This window comes from Daktulosphaira vitifoliae, unplaced genomic scaffold (assembly GCF_025091365.1).
Source record: "Daktulosphaira vitifoliae isolate Bord-2020 unplaced genomic scaffold, ASM2509136v1 Scaffold_4, whole genome shotgun sequence".
Lineage (NCBI taxonomy): Eukaryota > Metazoa > Arthropoda > Insecta > Hemiptera > Phylloxeridae > Daktulosphaira > Daktulosphaira vitifoliae.
Genome location: NW_026099575.1, coordinates 40,011,760 through 40,037,544, shown reverse-complemented (window position 1 = coordinate 40,037,544; position 25,785 = coordinate 40,011,760). Strand labels below are relative to the sequence as shown.

General features: G+C 27.0%; 1 protein-coding gene across 2 annotated transcripts in view; it reads right to left on the bottom strand.

The window, feature by feature from the left end:
• Positions 1-25,785, bottom strand: part of LOC126904792 (uncharacterized) — a 72,373-nt gene that overhangs the window by 21,824 nt on the left and 24,764 nt on the right. For both annotated transcript variants that reach the window (XM_050684037.1, XM_050684038.1), the window contains exons 3-4: positions 7,145-7,306; positions 594-777 (exon numbers count right to left, since the gene is read on the bottom strand). In XM_050684037.1, coding sequence (XP_050539994.1) covers positions 594-777; positions 7,145-7,306 — 346 coding nt within the window. The remainder of the gene's footprint in view (positions 1-593; positions 778-7,144; positions 7,307-25,785) is intronic.

The following is a 25,785-nucleotide window of genomic DNA, read 5'->3' as shown; positions in this document are numbered from 1 at the left end:
GAGGGATTACAAATACAGGTAGCTAACTGGTTTTTTATGACATCGATATTAGCAGGTATACAGTATTGTTATTATCAATGGTAGTAAGGCACATTGTTGTGAGTTTATAAATACACTAACTGACAATACAGAAAGTATATCTAATGATAGTCATGATTGATAATAAACAATCCGTGACTATGACAACAATGTCATAAAAATCCAATTAGCTACCTATATTTATAATCCCTTGTGTATTATACATGTATATTAACTCAAAAATTTGAAACTTTAAATGTTTATATCTAATAAACTAATAAAGTTATATTAAAAATTCAAATGCCATTTATTATTGAATTAAAAATTATTTGATTAAAAATATGTGTTTCCATTTAAAAAAACAAAGTTGACACCCTTACAAGGCATAAGGAATGAAAATAAAAAGTATTATATAGTTGATAATTCAAGAATAAAATATAACTAAAGATTAACAAAAAATAAAAAATGTTTAAATTATTATTATTCTGTAAGTAATTGAGTGGGTTATGATAAAAAAATCACCATATATACACATTATAAGGAGGTTTGAAACTTCTTCTTATAAAATAACTTACCTTGATCCATTAAAATGTCCTGCATTTATTAGTCTATAAACTTGTAACTCAACGCGTTTATCGTGTCCTGGATCTAATGTATACCAACAGGAATCAGGACCAGAGAGAGCTGGTGATTTTATTTGACCAAATGTTGAATTTGAACGAGCTAATAGTAGGTCTGCTTTAAGGGTTACATTACACACTGAAAATTAAAGTATTTGTATTAATTTTTCAAATTTATTATTTAAAGAATTAGCATTGAGTATAGATGTACTTAATAATTATACATAGTTTATTTATACCACTGTCCACAAAAAAAAAATGGTATTTGTAGGTGTATTAGGGCTAATTTCTAAGTATTACCGCTCTGATTTATCTAATTTTCAACTAATCAGTGCTATCTTTTTATAAAAATAATCTGACATAATAAAAAATAGTTCTATATATTTTGTGGAATTTGAACAAAAATTCAGTTATTTTTATTCTCATGACAATGTGAAACTAATTTAGGTTGAATAATTGGGCGTTTTAGTATTATAATAGTAATATTTTCCCATATAATTTTCAAAAATTACCCTGGTGAATTATTGCTGTAAAATATTACCTTAAAAAAAAAAACTAAATGATTTCTTTATAAATATTCAAACTTAATTATTATTTGAAGTAATGTATATTTTTTGAAAATTTATGATGAAAATATAATTTTATTGATTATATTATAGTTATTTTTTACTTAAGTGTTAGTCGTATGACAACAAAAATATTAAAAATTCTTTTATATAAATAGTTATTTATTTAATTTAAATAATTATACAAAATTTAATTATTTTTTTCAATAATAAATATTGAATTTTATTAAGAGATTCCTTTTTAGTATTTTTAAAAAATCTCTTGTTAAAGTGTGCCTTCCAAAATGATATGAAATAAATGTAGGTCACACAATATTTCAAGAATGACAATCGGCATAAATCCGTTTAATCTCATAAGTAATCAAGTTTATAGTGTACAAAACAAAAAACACAAGAATAATACACGAAATCAAATTAATTAACATTTAAATAGCATTATTGGTTGACAATATACTGAAAACAATAAGTTAGTATTCAATGTGTTCAGTTTTTATGACATTTTAAACAGCTAAAAGTTTTTTTAATTCATATGTCTTACTTATAAAATTAAAGAGTTAATCATTTTACTGCGATGAGTTAATATGTAGGGTGGTTAATTTTGGATAACGCTAATTTTCAATGAGAGACAATGAGAACTTTTATAAATAATTTTGTTTTTACAATTAATAACTAAAAAAGTTCGTTTTATTGACATATCTTATATCAACTTACACAATTTCTCTCTTTAATATCAAATTTGATGTATTTTTTTACTCATTTAACCAACATTTGCATTCAAAAAAATTTACACCGGAATAATTTTCTAGGGGTTTTATTAGTTATATTTATTTTTGATTAATTAGTCCAAATAATTATACTTCTATGAAAAAATTCTTCATTATAATCAACTTTTGTAGACATATGTAATTTTTGTTTTAAATCAAAGTTTCTTTACGGAGGTTTAAATGGGTGTAAAAAAATAGGGATGCGTATTACCTCGCGCTTATGTAACGCGTATAAACATAATTCATATATTAGAATAAAACTGCAGAATAAATAAAATTTATTGAGTTACATCTTAATAAAAAAATTAATAAATTTACATTTAACCTTCAAATAAATTATGTCTCTCAAACAACAGTGATTCATCAATTGATTTTGCAAGTAGAAAAACAGAAAATTTTAATTTCAAATATTGAAAATAAGCAGAATGCAGATGAAGCTAAATAAAAACAATAAAAACGTAAACAAAGAATAAAGAGAACTTAAAAATTGGAAATATTTTACAGAAAAACGGTATGTTAAAAAAATTTAAAATGTATTCTCATAACAATAAGGTTAATAATTCACCTTTTTCCATGATGTTAATGACATTTTTATTAAAACGCCATGTTTGAACACCGTTAAAGCAATAAAAACAGATCGTTAGAGCACAAAATAATATAGGGAAGTTATGAATTGCTATATAAGCAATCAAACAACTCAAAAGATATTAATCATAATGAATCTCCAACAACACAATATTCAATGTATCACCAGCCATTGGAAAACTCATATATAATTATATTTAATTTTTAAAGAAAAATTTTTTGACATTCTTGTGGTTTTTGTAATCATCTGTGATGGAAAACAGATCGTCATCACATTTTCCAATATATATTACCGGGTTATAACATAGAAGCTGGCTGTTTAAGTTTGTTTTACTTGTTAGGTCGAATTTCGAAACAAAAAATTCCTATTTTATCAGTATATAATGAATACCTTTAATACAGCTAAATTTCCACAATTGGATTTAATTTCCCAGCGGCTATTATCTCTATATAATATTAAATACCATTTAAGCATAATTAAAAGACTACCTTTTATTCATAAACAATATCGTATTTATTATATCTCTTCTCCTTTCTCTGTTTTCTTTTATGAAAATTTTTATAAATTTTAAATAATTAAAAAAATAATATTATTATATTATATTTCCCTGTGGATAGGGGATAAGTATACTTCCAGTCGTAAGAGGTGACTAATGAAGTTGCGTCAGGTTGACAGCCGGCGTAAAATGTTTGTTAAATAGTATGAGGTGTCTTGAACAATACTTAGGCGAATTATCCCATATCGTATGTGTGCGGGGATATCAGGTGAGAGGGAATAAAGTAGTTAAAAATGGAGAAGGCCTAAGGAATAAAGTGTTTGATACCAGCCGGACAACTTGTGCGGTAGCTGTTTCACCAATCATGTGTACAGGTCTACTTAACACTTGTAGTGTCAACGGTATAGGGACATCAACACTTAACTCTAGACTGAACTCGTGTATAAGGGAGAAAAATAGATACAAAGTAAGAATAGGTACTTGGAATGTTTGGATATTAATTGGTAGAAATAGAGAATTAGTAGAAGTATTAAAGAGGAGAAAAGTTAACATTTGTTGTGTGCAGGAAACTAAGCGGAAAGGTGAGAAATCGAGGGAAATAGGTGAGGATTATAAAATAATATACTCAGGTAAGTCTAGTACAAAAAATGGTGTAGGGATAATAATGGATGAGGAGATGAAAAATAAAGTAGTGGAAGTAGCTAGGAAAAGTGACAGAAATATTACCGTAAAACTGGTATTTGAAGATAAAGTGCTGAATGTAATAAGTGTCTATGCACCACAAGTGGGATGTGATAAAATAGACAAGGAAGTGTTTTGGAGAGAGATATATGAGGTGATGCAAGGGGTACTTGGCAATAAGGATATGGTGATAGGTGGAGATATGAATGGACATGTAGGTAATAAGAGGAGAGGCTATGAAAGAGTAAAAGAGATGACGGTGTGGAATGTGGAGGGAGACATATATGATGTGTGGAATAGATTTGCTAGTTGTGTAAAGAATACTGCGGAGGATATTGTTGGTGAGAGTAGGAGTAGAATGCCAGGAAACAAGGGAACCTGATGATTTATGATTGGTAAGTCAACAATGGAGCCATTATTTTGTGTGAGACAACTAATAGAAAAGTTTAGTGAAAAAAAGAAAAAGCTTTGTATGGTATTTATAGATTTGGAGAAAGCATATGATAGACTATCTAGCGAGGTTCTAAAGTGGGCATTAATGAGAAAAGGTATTATTAACATAATAAAAGATATGTATGTTGGCACTTGTACCAGGGCAAAAAGCGTAGAAGTAACAGAAGATTTTAGGGTAAAAGTAGGAGTGCACCAAAGTTTAGCTTTAAGGCCTTACTTATTCTCTGTAGTGATGGATGAAATTACTTGAGAAATACTAGGAGAAGTGCCGTGGTGCATGTTGCTTTTGCTGACGATATAGTGTTAATAGGAGGAAATTAATCAAAGACTAGAGGTGTGAGATCAGCTCTTAAAGAAAAGGGTTTAAGAATAAGTAGAAGTAAGACAGAGTATATAGAGTACGAGTTTGACAAACACGAGAACACGAGGTAGGTGAAATGAGGAGTTCAATGACAATTGGCGATAACGTGATTGGAGAGGTGGAAATTTTTAAGTATTTAGGGTCAGTTGTGCAAAGGAGCGGTGGTATTGACGAGAATGTAAGACACAGGATTAAGTGCGAGTGGTTAAAGTGGAGAGAAGCGTCTGGCGTCTTATGCGATAGATGAATTCCAATAAGGCTGAAAGGTAAATACTACAAGACTGTAGTGAGGCCAGCTATTATGTATGGTTCAGAGTGTTGGGCGGTTGATAAAAAAGTAGAAAAGAGAATAAGTGTAGCAGAGGTGAGAATGCTTAGATGGATGAGTGGAATGACTATAGAAGATAAGATAAGAAATGAACTTATAAGAGGGATTATAGGTGTAACATCAATCGTAGATAAGATGAGAGAAAATAGACTTAGATGGTTTGGTAATGTTATGAAGAGTGAGGAAACGGAAGCGGTAAGAACAATTATAGAAATGAATGTTGAAGGAAGAATAGGTAGAGGAAGATTAAAAAATAGATGATGCTGAAATAATGATGAGATGGAGGGATGCTATTGAATGCGATATGAGGACAGCTGATATGAGCGTAGATGATGTGGGAGATCGTGTCAAGTAGAAGTTTAGTATAAGGGTGGCCTGCCCCAAGTAGTTAGAATTAAGTCGAGGAAAAAGAAGAAGAGCAGAAAGAAGATTTCTTTTATAAGTTATGGTTGCTATAAAAAATGTTTTAAAGATCTGTTAAAAACATAATTAAACAGTTTGAAACAATTAAAAAACCCCATAAGATCAATGTAAAGTTTTTATTTTTTTGTTTTAAACACTGTATGTGTCAAGTGGAAATTTGGGATAAAGATGACCAATCCCAAGTAGTTGGGATTAAGGCGAGGAAGAAGAAGAAAAATAATATTATTATATTATATGTGGCCTGTGTTTTTTTTTCTCTTCGTACTTTTTCTCGTTTTTATTAACATTTGTGTTTTTTTTTAAATCAAATCTAGTAGCTCCGTCAAGGAGAACTATTCTTATTTGGCTCGGCTACTAGGTCACTGTCCAGTGGGGACACTGGGTAGTGGGTAAATAGTAGGCCCTCTGGTTTGACTGAAACCTTACATGGTCTTATAAATAAAATAAATATAAAATAATCGTTAACAATTTTTGATAAATACAACATTTTAAGCTTATTACAATATCAATTACATAATATTGAGAACTTTGATACAGATATTCAAATTGATGACGCAAGTAAACACGTTCTTATAAAGGAAAACCTCACAACACAACAAACTCTCGTATGGAATGAAGATAAATTTTTGATGTTGACACCTGGTGATAATAGTATTCCAATAAGTATATTATGAAACAAATACATCGAAGAGCTACCAACAATTTTCATAATGGTCAATTAAAAAGTATACAGAAAGAATGCGGGTTTCATTTTTATGCAAGCAATAAGTTAATTGCAACTTATAAATCGTTGAAGTGTAGATACACAACACTTTTTACATGTTGTTTCTAAAATAATGAAAGAATGCATAAAAAATTGTATTACTGTTGCTTTCAAACACATTATTTTAAAATTCTGTTTTATCATAAGCTCAAAATAAAGATATTTTTATAGTTATTGATGTAAATTATAGACTTAAAATGGTCAATAGGAAGCAAATTTTAGTAAAAATATTTCTAAAGTACCAATTATTGATACTGTTTAATTACCTTAAAAAATATTTTTGTAAAAGAAAAGTCTGTAATTTTGATTTCATCATAATTGAATATATTTAGAAAATTTGACTCAAAAATAGTTATGATTTTTCTGACTTATTCATTTTTTTTGACATTTATAGCGATTATCTCAACTAAAGTACCGCAATAAATAATATTTTAGATTTTTTTTAATTATCATAACATTTTCTAACGATATAAATCAAAATTATATGCGAAAACTTATAATTTTATTAATTTTCAAATTATTGCTAAATTTTAATGGTACAGAAAAATTAAAAGTATATTCGGAATCGACATCATAAACATTCCACAAACACAATTTTGTCTAGTTATGTAATTAACCTATTTGTTTTTTACAAGCATATTTTGGTTAATATTATTGAATATTACAATTTATAGACATGCTACATTTGAAAATACGAAAATCTATAAATTTGTTGAGATTTCTTATAGAAGATATTATATTTAATGTATTTAATAATAACATGTTTTGAAACATTACTATGTTTTATTGAATTTATCGTACAATTATCTTAATAGGTCATATTGTATTTATACGTATCATCTAATCAGCAATTATTTTCAAATATTTGATACTCCATTTATAAAGATGATGTTAGTAACCCTATTTATTTACAGTCATATTTACATTACAAACATATTTTTGTTCATGACATTTGAGGTATATGCTATTATTCATAATGTATAATCATTTTTAGCACAAAATAGTTAATTTTTCTATTTAATAACATTATTCTTATAACATAACTTACAACAATAGAGATATAATATATATATATATGTACATACTACTTGAGCAGTATTGTTCTAAACCGCATTGCGCACATCTGTTAGGTGCTACAATTCCGCATTGACATCCACCCCGTGGTACACAACAAGCACAATCTTCTCTAGTCAAATCATGATTACATCGACAACCCTGTGCATTTTGTGTCCATAAATCCACTTGACCTAAAGTAATTAGTAACAATTAATCGTCTTTAATTAAATAAGAATATTAAATTTAGGAAATAAATTTTAATTCTAGGATTTTTTGAACTAAAAACAAGTGTATAAATAATCATTAACACATAATTTGTTGACACCATCAAATTGAAGAAATTAAAAATATATTGGGAAGACATATTGGCAGTAATAGGGAGGTAAGATGGGGCCTTCCAATTATTACCCTGTTATATGACTATAAAATAGAATTTTAAATGAGAAGATATTTATGAAGTGTAAATTATTTGGAAGCAAATCGGCTTTGAACAGTTCATGGAAATGAGAAAAATAAAATGTATATTTTGTATATTTATGAATCATTCAAAATGTAATGATAATAATTTAAGTAATAAAGTTATTGTAATTCTAATAAGAGAGGTCTTTTGTAATTGGTATATTAATTGATAATAAGCCGTAATAAGGGGAGTTAAGGAAGTCCATGGCAGATTATTAGAAACTTATTTCGTTAGGTGAGCTGAACAATTTTTTTTAATACAAATAGAATTTTACAATACATTTATTTTTATGACCCTGTATTTTTTGCTCATCATCCTAAAAGTACCATTTTCAATAAAAAAATTAGACTGCCGAATGAATTGCGCATTTCCCATAAATACACTCCTGGAGTGCAGGGAGTTGTTTAAATTACCACCAGTAATTTTGTACCCATTGAAATTATTTCTGCAGGTATCCTTAAAATAGATAATGGAAAAAAAAATTATACAAAAAGTGACCATTTTTAAAAATAGTCAAATTTTTAACCACCCTTGACCATTTTAGTCAGTTTTTATATAAAAACAAATTAGGATAGTAAATAACCATCAATTCAACAAATTTTCAAAGAAAGCAGACATTCTAAATTATTATTTAAAATTGAAAAAAATTGTTTTTTATAAAAGCCTTTTGCTCTAGCCTGGCGCTCACTCGTGTCTCTCTCGAGATCAGCCGTCCAGCTATTAATATGACAATCTGTTGTCATCGGTTGTCTTACCGCCCTTGACACCGAAATAAGGCCGCCGCCGAGTAAGGATTACGGATATTGCGTTCTGTTCCATTTTCAACGTACATCTTCTTAATTGGTCGTTCTATCAGTTTTCTTCTTTTTTGGTTTCGTTTGTTGGTTCTGCTCATTACCTTTACGAATTGTATATTTCGCGTACAACTTATACGATAGTCCGATTCACATTTATGTAAAAGACTACCGATATATTTGTTGTCTGTATACGTATATATACATGTATATATATTCTACCTTTATTTTATCGTTTATGCCATTAGTACGTTCTTGTAAATTATCTGTGCGGCCTTAGATTAGTGTTTCTTTTGCATTTGTTTGTTTTATAATTTACCCGTGTGGCCAACTAATTGGATATGCAATATATTTCAATGTTTAAATCCATCCTAACCTCCCTGTAATTAGGCTAATGATTGAATTTAAATATATATAAGTATCAAACAATGGCTTATTAAAATTTTTAATTAAAAAAATTATGTATTTTAAAATGTAATAATTACTATGACTATCATTTTTACCTATAAGGCAATTTCTAAAGATTTTTTTTTTATTTATTTATAAAATAATAAAATTTACAATCTGTACATAAGAAAGATACAATAAGCAAAGATATAATAGAATATAACACATTTGACTTAAAAACGGGAAGAAGGGAAGCTATCCAGTGATGGGACCCTTTTGACTTGAATTGGTTATTTAGCCATCTCAATATTAATTTAAAAGGTCACGGCACCAGCGTCTTTTTAGACGGCGAGGAGGGTTGTCCGGAATTGTAACTGTATGTTGGTTAGCCATTAATGGATTTGGATGTAGAAGTAATTTGGAATGAAACTTTTTGTAGTATAATTTAACTAAAATATCGACTGGTTCAATGTTTAAATCTTTATGTAGGGTAAGATTGGAGACATACCAAGGAGTGGACGTGATTGTACAAAGGGAAATTGCTTGGAAGGCTTTAATTGTTTTAAACTGCGATGTTTTGGCACAACCTCATATTTGGGCTCCGTAAGACCAAATTGGTCTTAGCATTGACTTATAAATGATTATTTTGTTATGTACAGGAAGTTTTGATTTTAATACAGGACGTAATAAGCTGAATCTAATGTTTAATAGATTTCTTTTGGATTTGAGATGAGGACCCCAGGATAATCTTTTATCAAGTGTAATACCAAGATATTTGACTTGAGTTGAAGAAGGGATAGGAACTCCTTGGAAGAAGAGAACAGGCATATTTTTTTTATTGAGAGTGAAAGGAACATTTACTGATTTGTCTGCATTGATTTTAATTTTCCAATTTGTGGACCATTTATCTATAAAGTCGAGGTGGAGTTGAAGAGCATTATAAGCTGCGATTGGGTCTTTATTGGAAGATAAAATGGCTGTACCATCAGCGTAGGTAGCCAAAGAGGTGTTTTGAGTTTGGAGGATGTCTGAAGTGAAAATATTGTATAATATAATAAAACCTTGTGAAACTCCTGCTAGGATGGGAAAAAGAGAGGAATAAGAATTACCATAACGAACTTTAAAGGTTCTGTTTTCTAGGTACGAGCGAATAAGAAGGTATAGGGGAGCAGGGAGGAATGATTTAATTTTATAGAGTAGGCCAGGATGCCAAACCCTATCAAAGGCCTGAGCCACATCGAGAAAGACTCCCGGACAATATTCTTTATTTTCAAAGGATGATGCTATTATATCGACTAGCCTGTGTATTTGTTGTATAGTGGAATGATTTGAACGGAACCCGAATTGAGCGTTGGGTATTACTTTATGAAATTCTAAGATTTGTCTTAATCTTTTCAAAATGATTATCTCAAATAGCTTACCAAGCACTGGAAGCAGACTAATTGGTCTATATGAGGTTGCTATATTGGGGGATTTGCCCGGTTTGAGAATAAGAATAATAATGGACTGTTTTAAAATGGTAGGGAAATACGAGAGTCTTAACATGGAGTTAAATATGAAAGTTATTAAAATAATTGTTTTTTTAGGGAGATGTTTTAAAATCTTATTTGTTATCAAGTCATGCCCAGGTGATTTATTGGACTTTAATTTTTGAATCACATTTACAATTTAATTTGGAGAGACATAGGTAGTGGAGAATCAAAAAAATTATTTATTTTGATTAATTGAAAATTGCTAGGAATAATATCAAGGTGAGGTGTGAAAATATTCGAAAGGTGTTCTCCAAAAAGATTAGATTTGTCAAGATCAGATAAAGCAAGCGAACCATCTATTTTTTTAATAGGACAGGAAAAATCTTTCAGTTTAAGCATATTTTTAGTGGTTTTCCATAATGAACCGTCCTGAAAGTTGAAGGATTTGAATTTCGTGTCAAAGAGGTTGTTTTTATATTTTTGAATTATTTTTTTTAAGGAGTTAGATAGATTATTGAAAGTAGACTTGTCTGAGGGAAGTCTAGTTCTTTGCCAACGGGCGCGGGCCCTACGTTTTTCAGCAATTAGTATTTTTATATTGGAAGGTAAAAGAAAAGATTTTAATTTTGAATTGGAATTTTGAGCGGAATCATAAGAACATTCATGTACAGCTGATTGAATTGAGCTGACTAATTGTTGGGCTGCGGAGTCAATTTCGTTGCAAGACTTTAGAGGGATTTTTAAGTTTGTACTATTTTCTAAGGTTGAGGAAAATTTATTCCAATTTACAGGTCCTTTGGAAAGGGAGGGGCGAGGAGGATATTGTGTTGGAAATTCTTCAATCTTTAACAAAACGGGTGAATGATCAGATGATAGGTCACATATATTATAAATAGAATAATTTATATGACCCGGGATTGATGATATAAAAAAATCAAGTAAGTCAGGTAGTCTATTCTTATGAGTTGGTCAGTAAGGAGGTGAAATAGTTGAAAAACCGTAAGATAGAATAGAATTGTAAAATAGCCTCCCTCTAGGGTTTTTAACGCGACTACCCCATAATGGATGCTTGGCATTAAAGTCTCCCCCAGCGATGAACTTGCGTCCTAATGAGGAAATAAGCTGCTCTAAGTGGGGCTGAGATATGATTGGTCGAGGAGGACAGTATATTGCTGAAATAATTATAGGATTATGATTTATTGAAATTGAGATATTTGTTACTTGGACAGTCTGTAATAGTACACTTGGTATAAGGTGGTGTTGTATTAAGGATGAGATGAGAATTGCAGAACCCGCATGTGCCGTAACATCTGGGTGGTTTGTTTTGTAAATATTGTAACCAGGAAAAAAAATGTTTGGAGTTATCTGTGTAGTGTGTTTCAGTGACTAGAGCTATATCAATTTTATTATCTATAAGAAAGTTTAAAAATTCAGATTCTTTTTGTTTAAGACCATTAGCATTCTAAAGAATGATATTAAGAGACTTATTATTAGTTTGATTATTTGTCATAATTTGGAATTAATTTGTTAATTACGGTAGTAAGTAATTGAATTAAGGGGTAAATGGGTTGCTTGAACTCTATTAAAAAAGAGGATAATTGGTTGTTAGATGAATTTTCTGGTGAGTTTATTTGAGAATCGTCTTTACTTGAAAAACTATGGATTTGGGTATTTTGAGTAAGATTAGGAAAGATTTTATTGTCTGAGATGTTAGGAGGGGTAAAGTGAGTCCCATCATTGGATCGCAACTCCTGATTTTTTACAATAGTGTTAATATTTTTAAGGGGTTTGTTAGATTTGAGATTTGACCGTTGTAAGTTTTTGTGTACTGAGCAACCACGGTAGTTTGCTGTGTGGTTATCTTTACAAAGAGCACAAGTAGGAGGGATATCTTTTGATTTAGTACACTGTGAAGTGGGATGGAAGTCTGCGCAACGAACACATCTAGGAGGATGAGCACAATATCCTTTTGAATGACCGTATTCTTGACAATTTATATTTGATGTATCATTTATTTAATGAATCACCCTGTATATAGGGTAATTGATTTACCATGTCCAACTAAATTTCTTCTAAAATAATAATAATTTTGAGAATTTTAACTATTTAATTTGATTAGTATTATTACTTTTTGATGTATCAGTAAACATATAACAGAATACACATTATATTCAAAAATTATACTATAATATGTATTTTTTCTTTTATCATCCTTTTAGGGATAAGAAAACCTCACTTTCTCTTTGTTGTCATTTAAAAAAACGGTAGCACAGAGGGATCGCGGCACAGTGTCAGCGTGGCATAGTTGGGAGTGGTATAGATATGTCTGACAGTGATTAAAATCGCTATCATAAGAAATGCTTCAATGCAAATCTGTAAATAGTGTTTAATTTTAAGAAATTGGTGGACTATTGAAAAGCAAAATTTTATCTCAAAAAAAATTACGGAAAAATTGCAAAAATATCATTGCTACGAGTAATGAATTTTACTGTATCGGCAAACGTTTATCGCATTCGTTTTTTGATAAAATTGGCAATTTAAGCTGATTCAAATATTAAAATTAATTTTTTCGACATTAAAGAAAAAAAGTTGAAATAAGTTTAACATTATATTCTATGTCAATTAGTTTTATATAACATTAAAGAAAATCAGTGTACCTCCTTATAAGGTATTTTAAAATAAATTAAAATACAATATCAAGAATTTTAACACAAAATAGCATGTTTTTTAACTACAGCAACTATTTGCAAAAAGGAGATAAGTCGCCAGGACAATTTTTTTTTTTTTTTTGAACTTATAGTACATAAAATTAGCTTTATCTTAACATATATTTGAAGCTCGAAGTATTTCCGGAACATTTTCAAAACTTATGTTGAAAAAGTTAAATTTTTGTGCAGAAGTTGCTATTTTAAATCCACCTGTGAGCAGGTAAAGGGTCAAATTTTAAAAAAATCAAAAAATTTTTCACAAAAAATAAACACATGATAAAATTAATACCTTTTTAGCTTCGCATTGAAGCTAAAATTAAATTTATACCCTTATAAGGATAAGAATAGATCCTAAAAAATATTTATTACATATAAATCAAGAAGTAAATACTACTCAAAGTAGTAACTCAAATCACTAACACCAAGAAAAAAAATCTTAAAATGATTGTTTTTGGAGAAATTTAGTGGACAACAATAAATTATTTCCGTGTATATTTAGTTTAAATCAAATATTTGTTTTATTTGTAATATAATATGAAATTTTTGGATTACAGTCAACTTGGTGGGAGGTAAGTATACGCACAGGAATTTTATATTAAACTTTAAACGTCACCTTTTATTTGGTGAAAATGTTAAAGTGGTGAAAATAAAAAGAAGGGTGTAGTAAAAATTCACGAATGTAAGTAGAGGTTAGGATAACTTGGAGTATAGTAATTGTAAACGTGTTTTCTTTGACCTGTGTAGCCTTTATGATTATGCCTAATAAAATTGCATATGAAAGGCACACATAACCGATTTTATAATAAAACCTTTTCTTTTTTGGCACCTTATGCGCTATAAGGCTCAACAAAAAGTAAAAATATGTGGTAGCGTCTTTTAAAGTTTACCTAAATAATATAAAATTTATGTTTATTTTTCATATCGTTTGTACACTGTAAGTAAATGCCATCTAAACTATAATACTACTAAAGTTTTTTTATATCAAAAGTTTTAGAATATTCAGTAAATAATCATACTTCATAGGGGGCCAATAATAAGTTTTTTGATAACTTTGGAAACAGATTCTAAATTCTGAATTTTATGATATTACCCAAAAAACAATTCTTGTTGATGTTAACTTTAAGACAATACATAAATATAATTAATAAAATTTAAGGCAGGTATCTATTATTATAGTTTTTCAATAATCTTTAAAACACTGTTAAAAACAAATAATATTTCATAGGAAATGGTAAATATTAATCAATAAATATAATTTATGTACAGAACGTTCATAATATATCATAATCTATTATAAAATAGATCATGAATAGAGCAGAGAACATTAAGCTCTAAAAAAAATCTAAGTATGCAAGCATTTATGTACTTAAAAAGCCCTAACATACAGGGTGTTCAGTAAGTCAGGAAACGGGTTTCTATTGTTCTCATTGTTTGTAACAATGAGAACAATAGAAACCCGTTTCCTGACTTACTGAACACCCTGTATAGGAATCACGGATACGGATCAAGCTAATCACGTGTTTAAACTGCTCATAAAACTTCATAAACAAATTGTTATCAACTAGTGGTCCCTACAGTCACTTATACTGAGTATTTAAAAAGATAGAAAACAGGTAAAATGTTACAAACAATAGAACCCCGTTCCCTAACTTATTGAGAACCCTATATTCCACTATTATTTAATATACAGTACATTGTCATATAATTAAATTTAAAAAAAAAATGAATTACATGAGAGTAGGAATTCAATGCAAAATTGGGTTAAAGATTTATATTAGTATAACATTTTAACTATTTTTGAAAATGGCTACTTAAGGTTCAAAAATCACCATCCACTAAACGGTTTAACTGTTTCAGCTCATGTATAGTTACTAATAATTGAATTAAAAAGCAATAAAAATTCAAAATGCAACGATTTTTTAGAAGAAAATAGCGTTTTTTCTTTAAATTCAGAGTCGGCTTAGGAATACAAATTGTTGAAATAATTTTAGTTTCGATACGATGTCGAGGTGATATTAATTTTACCATGGTACGTGAATTTTTTTTATGCGATGTTTGTCACTACTTTTCCTCAGCTCTAATGGAACCGTTATTTTTCAACGATATGTTAAATTATCACAAATCGAATCTAGTTGAATACATTACCTTTAATATTGAAAACAAATTAGGTTTATGTAAACGAAAAAAATAAACTATTTCAAAGTTCAATAATGTCCTTTTTGTATCTGGAGACAATATAAAATACTTTTATAAAGCACTATTTTAAACTAAAAAATCACGAGAATTACTAAAAAATGACGGATACGTATTTTTTAATACATTTTATAAGTACATTTACAACACTGTACTTAGCATACTAAAGTTGTGACTCTTTTAATTATATCACAATTATTTATGTAATGCATATGTTAAATAAATTATTTAATTAATAGTAGTAATATTAATAATTAGAGAAAAAAGTATATATTACATTAATCTTCAAAAATGGTCATTGGAAAAATGTTTCTATTAATAAAATTTATTTTGTTTAATATTTAAGATTAAACGCCACATACAATATACTAACTTAAAAAATATAATACGATTTAATTAAGAATTAACTGGCTGATAACAAATTTTGACTTATTATTTCGAATGTTATTACCATTTTAAAATATTAACTTAGAGTTAGGCCGGGTATGACATTTTTTGATCATTAGACATTTTTTCGGTCGCCTTTCTCCTACCACCTTGGTAAAATGTTAATCAATTTAAATTACGAGTCTAAAAGTTGTTATCTACCAGTCTAAGTTCTGGACTTAAAATTAAATTATTATATTTTATACCTATACGGGAGAAGGAGTAATATTTAAGGATGTAAATAGTTGGTGTAAAACTTGTTTCGACCGGTGACTTCCCTCATTAGATTATTTTCTATTTTATAAGATAGTTAAATATGTATGCTGTTAATTAAAAAAATTAAATTGATACTTTTATAAGGGGTAAAACGAAAAAGTAATTAATAACTAAGAAATTAAGATCAAATAGTATTAATATTCGGGTCTAATACTTAAATTGTTCTTTGGATTAAAATACAAGTAATAAAAGGGTTTAAATTCTTAAAATACTTTATTTTTTGCAATGAAAATTGATCATACTATGAAGTTGGATGTATAAAAACTGGAACAAAAATGGCTCCAAAAAGGCGGCATGGTAGTGGTACATAGGGAGATAGTCAAAAGCTTATCTAAATAAAGATTTAAAGCGTCCTTTTTATAGCTAGTAGTCTATCGATTTATCCCTCTTTCTATTAACTGTCGTTTATGAAACTATCGTACCAATAGAATTAAAAGTATTTGTTTCTTGGAACTTTTAGTTAAAACACAACTACTTACAAACATTGAAAAAAATTAAAAAATAAATTAATACGATCCAGAAAAATGTATAACATTATATACATAGTCAAATATTTAATTATTATTAAATGGAAATATCTTTAACTTATGGTAATGATATCTAATTTTTGTTGGTTATTAAAATACAGCCGTCAACAAAACTATACTCACAATTGTTATAACTTAGTTTAATAAAGTATTATTTCCAAAAATCGAGTGTCTTAAAACAAATTAAGTATAAAAATAAATGTGTATACATAATTCTGAAGTATAAAATAAAAAATTAATGTTGTAATTAAGGGTTATTCATCATCATTAAAACCCGGAATGAAATGCCTTAAAAAACTTGAAAAATATCCTCAAAAACATTTAAAGTTAACCTATAAAAATGCCCCTTAAAAAAATTTAAATAAATATCAATATGTTTTCTATAAAAATGTCTAAAAACAACAAATATTTTAAAAAATGAAAATTTTTTTATAGGTTTACAGAGGGTGCAACCGTAATTTACTATTTTAAATATCTCCTAAAATAATTTAGATACTCAGATGTAGTTTTTTTCTCTACACTTCTGAACTGATAGACTATATTTCTTTTTTTATATAAAGTTATTTTTATTAAAAAAATTAACTTTTTATTATATATGCTATCTAAAATTTCAAGATGGTCATTTTGAAATGGCTACTATTACTGGAGATATTTCTAAATGGCTGTTATTCTATAAATGTATTATCACCACTGTCGACCAGCACCCTAATATTACGGACATAATTAAGTTTTATTATTCAGCCGGGTGTTTAAAAGGCTGATCATCAAAGTCAATAAGTAGAATATCAGTTTCAGGTGACAATTATGAACTTTGCGTGGGCGACGTTGAAGGCGCGTCTTGTCAACGCGTCATTAATTGAAATATTATTAACAGCGTCGAATCGTCTAGCAAGTCTTTAACTGACTTAAATAAATTTTTAATGGATTTTAGTGAAGACGGTCGTTTTGTGGAACCATTATTTTTTTGTCAGCGAGTTACGAAAACAACTTTTTACGGCTCAAATTCTGCGCTGTGCGACGTTTCACGTCTTTGGAAAGAAATTAAAGGCGGATAGTCGTTTACGTGAGTCTTATTGTGCATTTATGATGAAATAATTGGCGTTGGGCTACATGTCTTCAGCTACATCAGAAGGATCACATTTTATTTCTCATCACGTCGTACCCAAACCTTTAGAAGTCGATGCAAGACGGATCATCTTCCGAGGAAGAGGATGTTCAAAAGTTACGTGTATAGACCGCTCATTGCTCCACGTTACTTATTACCACCCACCCCCTGTCCACTTGACCAACGGTACTCTGGGACCTATTTTTGAATCGTTTGTTCGTCGAACGTATGCATTTGTCAAATGCATTCGGATTCTATTGTTCTATTAGGTATACGGTCTTCTAGGTATTATTCGATGAACGTTTATGTTGCACGATTGATTGCAATTTATTGGAATAATATAAATAAATATTTTGAATTTTAAATTTATACAACTTGATTCTTAATATTAAAATATTTATTTATAATTAATATATTATTTTTTAATAACAATAATTTATTACTAACACATACATTTATAATTTGTTAATTTAATTCACTTGATGTAAATTTTAGTAATTCGCCAAAATCATATAAATAATTTAATTAAACAAATTCTAAAAAAAAATGTATGCACATTTGCATACATGTTAAATTAAAAATTATTAAAGCACATTAACTAACAATACTTAAATTTTCGAAAATTAGGTGCTACGTATATATTATATTATAATTTTATTTTATTTATTTATTTTTATATTATTAATTAATATAATAATTAATTAAATTCCATGTTAATTTAAAATAATATTTTAGGTAAATATGTTTACCTAAAAGGTAAATATAACCCAACCTTTCTACTGTTTTAAATGACCGTCCGTTTGACCCTTCGTTCGCTATCGGATGGTTCCTAACATCCGTTGTGAACGAACGTTTTCTATTGTTTTAAACGGTTGTTTGTTTGATTTTTCATACGAACGTGTTCATGAACAACTTTTGCCATAAAGTACAAATCTCAGCTATAAGATTTTATTTTAATCGATGTCAATATTTTATAAGATTGTATGTTTTTGGAAATTTATATGTTATATATTATTAAAATATGGCGTAATTTACTCAGTTATATATTAAAAAGTTCTGGCTTGATACCTAAAATGTACTTTTTATTTTAAAACATTAAGCCCCTCTTGCTATGCTATGATATTGTTAAATAATTCTTAGAATTATTCTTAAAATTGTTAATTTTGTTGAACATTCTATATTATGGGGTATTTTATTTTTAGTTTTTTCCTTAAATACTATTGCAGCTTCGTATATTTAAACATAAGACGTGTAGCAAGATTTAATGTATTTTCAAATAATATTTTAATAAATTATTTTTATTTTGGTTGTAAAAATTTTGCTATAATTTTATGCACACTAATAAAAAAAAAAATTAATATTAAAATTTTGGTTTATTTATAATTATTAACTGAAATTGTTAAACAATTAGATTTGGTCTGTTTATTCGGATTCGTTCATTTAATACTTATTAATAAATAGATTATAATCTATTTATCGATTTCAGATTTTTTAATAATAATACATACATTGTTTCAACACCTTTGTATAGTACAGTAATTTAGCAAGTTTATTGTGTCTTTCAAATATATTGAATCAATAATCAGAAAATAATAATTAGTCAATTCATATGTTTTAAAAAGTAATAGATAAATGAAAATTTTCTGACAAACTATTTAATACAATTTAAAAAAAAACCTTCAATTATAAAAATATTATATTTAGTTTCAATTTCCATAAAGAATTATTATTACTAAGCAATATTTATTAAGCTAAAATCAATAAAATTTATACAGACGTAGATTATAAAATTGATAATTTTGCGTTAATAAATATATCTATTAACTATTGCAATCAAAAATATCAATTCTGAACATTGAAGATTATTTAACATGTACAGTCGTATAAAGATTATAATGAAAATGTAAGCAATGGGTGGAATTCTTAGAGAGATTCAAATTTTATAATTCATTTAGATTAATTCGCCAAAATGAACTATTCCTTTTTCGAATGTTATATACATATACAATTTATATATTTACGCTAAATTATTAAGTAGACTGTCATTAATGTTAATTTTAAGAATAAATGAAATAGTATAGTATGGTATAGTTGGATTTGATTCTTAAGTTCTTTAGTACATAACCAAAATATAAACATTTTAAAGATATAAATGAGAAATAATATTTTTTCAAATTTTTAGTAACATGTTGCTACATAAATCATTTCTAAAAAAATCATTGTTATGTTAACAAATTCAATTATGATAGTGATTAACATCACTATCATTAAAAACGCTTGGGTGCTACTCTGTTATTTTCATAACTTTTACGATTTAAAATTTCACACACTTATTAAATGCTTGTTAAATTAATTTAAATAACATTATTATTTTCTTTTAGGGCTGATTTTAAATATTAAAATAATTGTCCGGACAAAGTTATTTTTTTAATATTGTAGTACACTTTAAAAATTTTAATTTGACATAGGTTAGAAATTGTCAAAGAAATCGAGATGAAAAAATGTTTATACATGCATAAGTGGTTTCTTTCAAACCCTTCCTATATTTTTCATTGGATTTATATAAATTATATACCAAAAAAAGGTTTATTATCTCTAGTATGTTCTATAAACAATTTTGTTAGAATCAATGTATTTTTTAAAGTGTTATAGAAAAATGAAAAAAGTGACAAACTTTTACGGAAATTACGCCATTTATGGCTTTAATACTAAAAAGAGCGTTTTCACATTTTTAGGTTCATCTACAATAAAATCAGTTTTTTTTGACATATTGATCATTAAATTCAGTCCAACGAAAGTTGAACATTTTCATGTAAAAGCAAAAAAAAAAAACGCACACCATCGCAAATCCAATACCTTGTCAGTTTAGCCTGAAAAAATGTAAATTAATAATGAGTCATTTGAGAAATGAATCATTGATTAAAAGTACATGAGTACATATGTTTCCCTTATTTAATTATTACATACAAAATATAATAAACTAAACCACCATTTGCAATGTATTTGAAATAACTACCTTTCTCAATTATTAATTATAAAACTTAGTTGCTAATTAAAACGTATGTTATAAGAATAAGTGAATCATGAAGATGTTATTGTTTTTCAGTTGTGTTTTAATACGTTGTACGATAGCATAACGTATTATTATAAGACCTATAAATTATATGTTTAAATTTTTTAACAATCTAATACTGCAGTAATTACAAATGAATATTTCATTTAAGAAAATGTAATTTTATGTAAAATAATTTATTATTTTAACAAATATCTATTAATTACCGCAACCATGAAAGAGACTAACAAGGCAATAGTCTGAGTTTTACTTCACCGATAAGTTTATAAAAGGGAATAAATTTTTAATATCGATATATTATACTGTACCATTTAATTAAATAGATCAATATCGTCAATAATGGTTAAATATTTATTAAATAAACTAACTAAATTAATACCAACATTTTATTTAACACACAAATTGTTGATGTGTTGATTTTAAATATATTTAATTAAAGATTAACATTCAAATATTTACAAGTGTTTATATGAAATGTAAAAACTTATGTCCGCCGTGTTCATTCATCTAAATGATTCGTTGCCATAGTTACGAAATATTGATATTTGATATGTGACTGTATAGTGAAAGTTGTATTCTTAGTGAGTATATTTATATTTGTCAATATAAAATATTCATAATCATTGATACTAGTTAATTGTTAAATCTTATCGAATCAAATAAATAATCTAGCATTGAAAACAATATTGTTAGAACTTTACATTCGTTTGTAGAGCTCATATACTTCATATAGAAGTGACATTATTAAATTTGCAAAAATATCCATTCAAAGAAAGTAAAAACTACTTATAATAAAAAGTCAATTTATGACCTAATTTATTTAATTAAAATAAGTGTACTTATTGTGTTTTTATTTATAACTATTATAATAAATTCATAAATTGTGTAAAGTATCCTTATATATTTAATGCATAATTTATCAATGATACATTTAGGATCCAGATAATTTTTTTATGAGCTGTTAATATTACTATACTTGATTGCGATACATTTTTTTTTCTTTAAACTCTAAATTTATAATGACATACCTTCAAAAAAGATCCACATAAAAGGAAAAATAATTTATTTTTATTTTTATTAAAAAGGAAAGTATGAATTTTTTATGTAAACGTCCCTTCGTAAAAAATCCTGTCACAGGGAAGGTATGCAGAAAAATAAGAAGTTGGTGAAACCTTCAAATAATTTTAGCATTTTCAAAGTATTTATTTTAGTTACCCTATTGATGCTAGTTACTACCCTCGTTGAGCGAAAATATAAAATAAAAAACTTTAAAAATGGTAGCACAATGGAGTCGTGGCATAGTGCTGAGGTGTACTAGTTAGAACAAGTATAAATGATATCTGATAGTAATTAAAATCACTATCATAAGAAACAATTTCATGAAAATCTATAGATAATGTGTTTAATTTTATGAAATTAGTGCATAATTACAAAAGCCACATCATCTCCTATTTCCTTATTTATATCCTGATTACAAATTTTATGATTTATTAATGTAATATTCATTATAGCAATTAAATATAGTATGAAATTAATATTTAATAATTTAGTATTGTAATTTTTACGGATAAATATGACAAAATAATAAAGCAGTATATTTTGTTATGTTTATGACAAACATGTATAAATTAAACGGCTTGATGCAATACTTTACAACATTTTTTTTTTTTACTACGAATAAATAAATTGGTTTACAAAGATATACTTTTCTTAATCAATTTTTCGCACTGTTTTCAAATCTAAAATTAGATTTTTTCTATAATCATTCCTAATTAGTTGATTTATAAGTATAATTTATGAATAAATATCTATTAAAGCAATCAAACATAGTAAAAATTATAGAATATAACTATAAACAAAATAGTTCTGAATATTTCAATTGTATTATCTATTTAAACACCAAGAATAACATAGGAATTATTAATATTTCTTTTGAAACGATTTACCATAACTTTTAGCTCAACATGCATCTTTGAAATTATCATCATTAATTAGAATATTTTATGAGATTCAAATAATTTTATTGTTAAGATTAATATGCAGTCAGAAAATTATATAATTACTATTTACTGTAAATTTATTAGAAAAGCTCAATATTTTTTTGAATTTTTATCTTTATAGATCACTTAAATAGAAATCATAATAATCATTTTTAAGTAACTTTTGATATTTAAAAAGTTTCTACAATTGAAATATACAGAACATAATTAATTATATATATTTATTTTAATAAAAAAGTTGATAAAATTTCTTTATAAAATTTAATTATAATTGTAAAAATCCATTCTTAAATTAAGGTGAAACTAAAAATTATTTTTTTTAGAAATAATTTATATAGCAATGTTACCAAAAAAACTGAAATATTTTAGACTGGTAGTAACACACACCAATAGAGTTAAACAATTTCAAATTTCAAATTAAAGTTATTTAATTTTATATTTGAAACCTATTATCATATCAAACCTAATTCGACAATAAATACTTTAAAAATATTATAAATTAATGATTTTAATTGTCTGAATGGAGAAAGCTAATTAAGTAGCTTTTTATTTGATAATGTGAACATTTTTAAAATTTTTCAGTGTAATATCTTTGCTTTATATGAGGCAGCCAGATCGTAGGACGGCTAGTTGCGCACCACATTAGAATGCCGTTTTACCTTAAGCCTGTTTAAATGGCTATTATTAGAGCGGGAGAGGGGTAGGGGTCACCTGGGAAGATAACGGCTAACCGCACATTCAATAAGTAACGAGAGTAGACAATAATTAAATAATAAATAATCACATATATTAAAGGTTCTTCAAAGAATACCTTAAATTTAAAGGGTAACGGGGGCCCTTAAATACTAATAGCCGACGAAGCGGCATAAAACAAAACAGTTAAACTTAATTAAGCAAATAATAAATAACATTAAAAATAATGTAAAAATCAGTTGAATAAATGAATTTGTTGATAGTAGTGAGTGGACTGCATTAAATCTTGTGGTAATGGTGTCGAACAATTAAGTATCACATTTCAGAGTGTAGATTCAGGCACGTAATGGCAGATGAAAACAGACGGCGAAAAAGCGACTACGGCAATGAAGTTTTTTAGTAATGGTCAGAACCCAATCACTGGAGAAGAACTTTGAGCCCAATGTTCCAAGAAACAATTATAAAAATAACGGCGTACAATAGCCGAACAATTTACCATTCAAGCGAAAGCGCTTAAATGATAACACATAAAATAATTGATTCGCTGCCGTGCTTGGTAGGCAAGGGGTTCAATAAAGACTCTTGAGATCAGCTATCACACGATATAATATAATTAACGGTGTTTGTGACAACTGGTCCACTAGATCTTTGCTAATGGCATTCTCTACCAAACAATCTTTAACTAGATACTAGTTGTGATTATTTAACGTATTGTTCATAAAAACTGGTTCAGTGAGAGCTAAGAATAAGTGGAAACAGAGTAAAAAAAAATGAATACCTTCACAGCTTTGCATCGAAGCTAATATCAAATTATTTAAACATAATATTTAAAGTGATATTTTTCTTTATGATATGAATATGTATAATATTATATAGCTTAATCTAGAAATAAACTTTTAATTTATATAATTACCATGAATGTTAATAAATTCAGAAATAATAATCCAAAAGTTGTAATCGACGAGTCGTTTTCTTAATTACATCATTATATAATAAATAACAATTTTTTTAAAGATTTTTATCCGTTTTATAAGTTAGTTAAATTTGTATGTTTTCATTTAAAAAAATAATGTTGACCCTCTAATAAGGTATAATGGATGACACTTAATGACTGATAATAGTGATAAATTAAAAAACCCAGCACAGTGGAGTCGCGGCATAGTGGGGATGTTGCATAGTTGGGTCCAGTATAGATTTAATCTGACAGTGATTAAAATCACTATCATAAGAAACGCTTCGATGCAAATCAGTAGATAGTGTTTAATTCTAAGAAATTGGTGGATAATTACAAAAGCTACATTATCTGCTAGTTTCTTATTAATACCCTGATTAAGATAAAGTATGTCGAATGAAAAAGGGATTATTAAAAAATATTATTTCTCATAAAAAAATTGTGTTGATTCGTACACTTTTCAATGAGTTATAGCATTATAAAGTTAAAAATGTAACCAACCCAACCCAACATCAACTCCTATTTCCTTAATTATATCCAGATTAGTAATTATTTTAATTATATATTATATAATTTTTATAATTAATTATTTTCAAATTATTATTGATTTTTAATATGTTAAAAGTAATCATTTTGAACCTACTTCTTTTTGTTCTTTAAAGTGAAAGTTTTAATAAAAAAAAAATGAATTTATTACCATAACTTTTAACTCAACTTGCAAGTTTGAAATAAATATTATTAAATAGAAAAAAATGAAATTGGTAGATTATTTCAAAAACAACAATAACACTTATTCCCTTAATTTTACCCCGATTTATAACTATAATATATGAATACATAATAATTACAGTAATTAAATTGAGTATGAAAGTGGTATTCAATAATATAATATTGTAATTTTTACGGAGATATTATAAAAATAAAAAGGAGTTGTATATTCATATACTTTTAATGCGTATACAAATTTAAAGGAATTTATGCAATACTTTTTAATAAAAAAATTTTGTTACTTATGAATAAATACACTAAACAAAAGGAACTTTCATCAGAAAAAAAATATACTTTTCTAAATAAACTTTTCGTGATGTTTTCAAATGTGCAATTAAACTTTTTCTATTACTTCTAAGTTTTAATATTATTACTTATTATTAAAAAATAAGTATTTACATATAAAAAAAAATAATTAAGAACAAAAAAAATTGTATTAAATTAATACTGATTTTGATTTTTAATATGTTAAAGGTAATCATTTTGAACCTATTTTTTATTGTCTTTTAAAGTGAAAGTTTTAATGAAAAATACCTTCTCAGCTTCGCATCGAAGCTAAAAAATGAATTTGTTACCATAACTTATAGTTCAACTTGCAAGTTTGAAATTGACATTATTAAATTGAAAAAAATGAAATTTTTAAGATTAATATGCAATCTGGAAATTTTATAATTACTAATTACAGTACATTTGTCAGAAAAATTCGATTTTTTTACATTTTTATCGTAATAGATAACTGAAATAGAAAGAATAGTAATCATATCCTAATAACTTTTGGTGTTTAAAAAAATTCTGCAATTGAAATATTCAGAACTTAATTAATTTTAATAATTTAC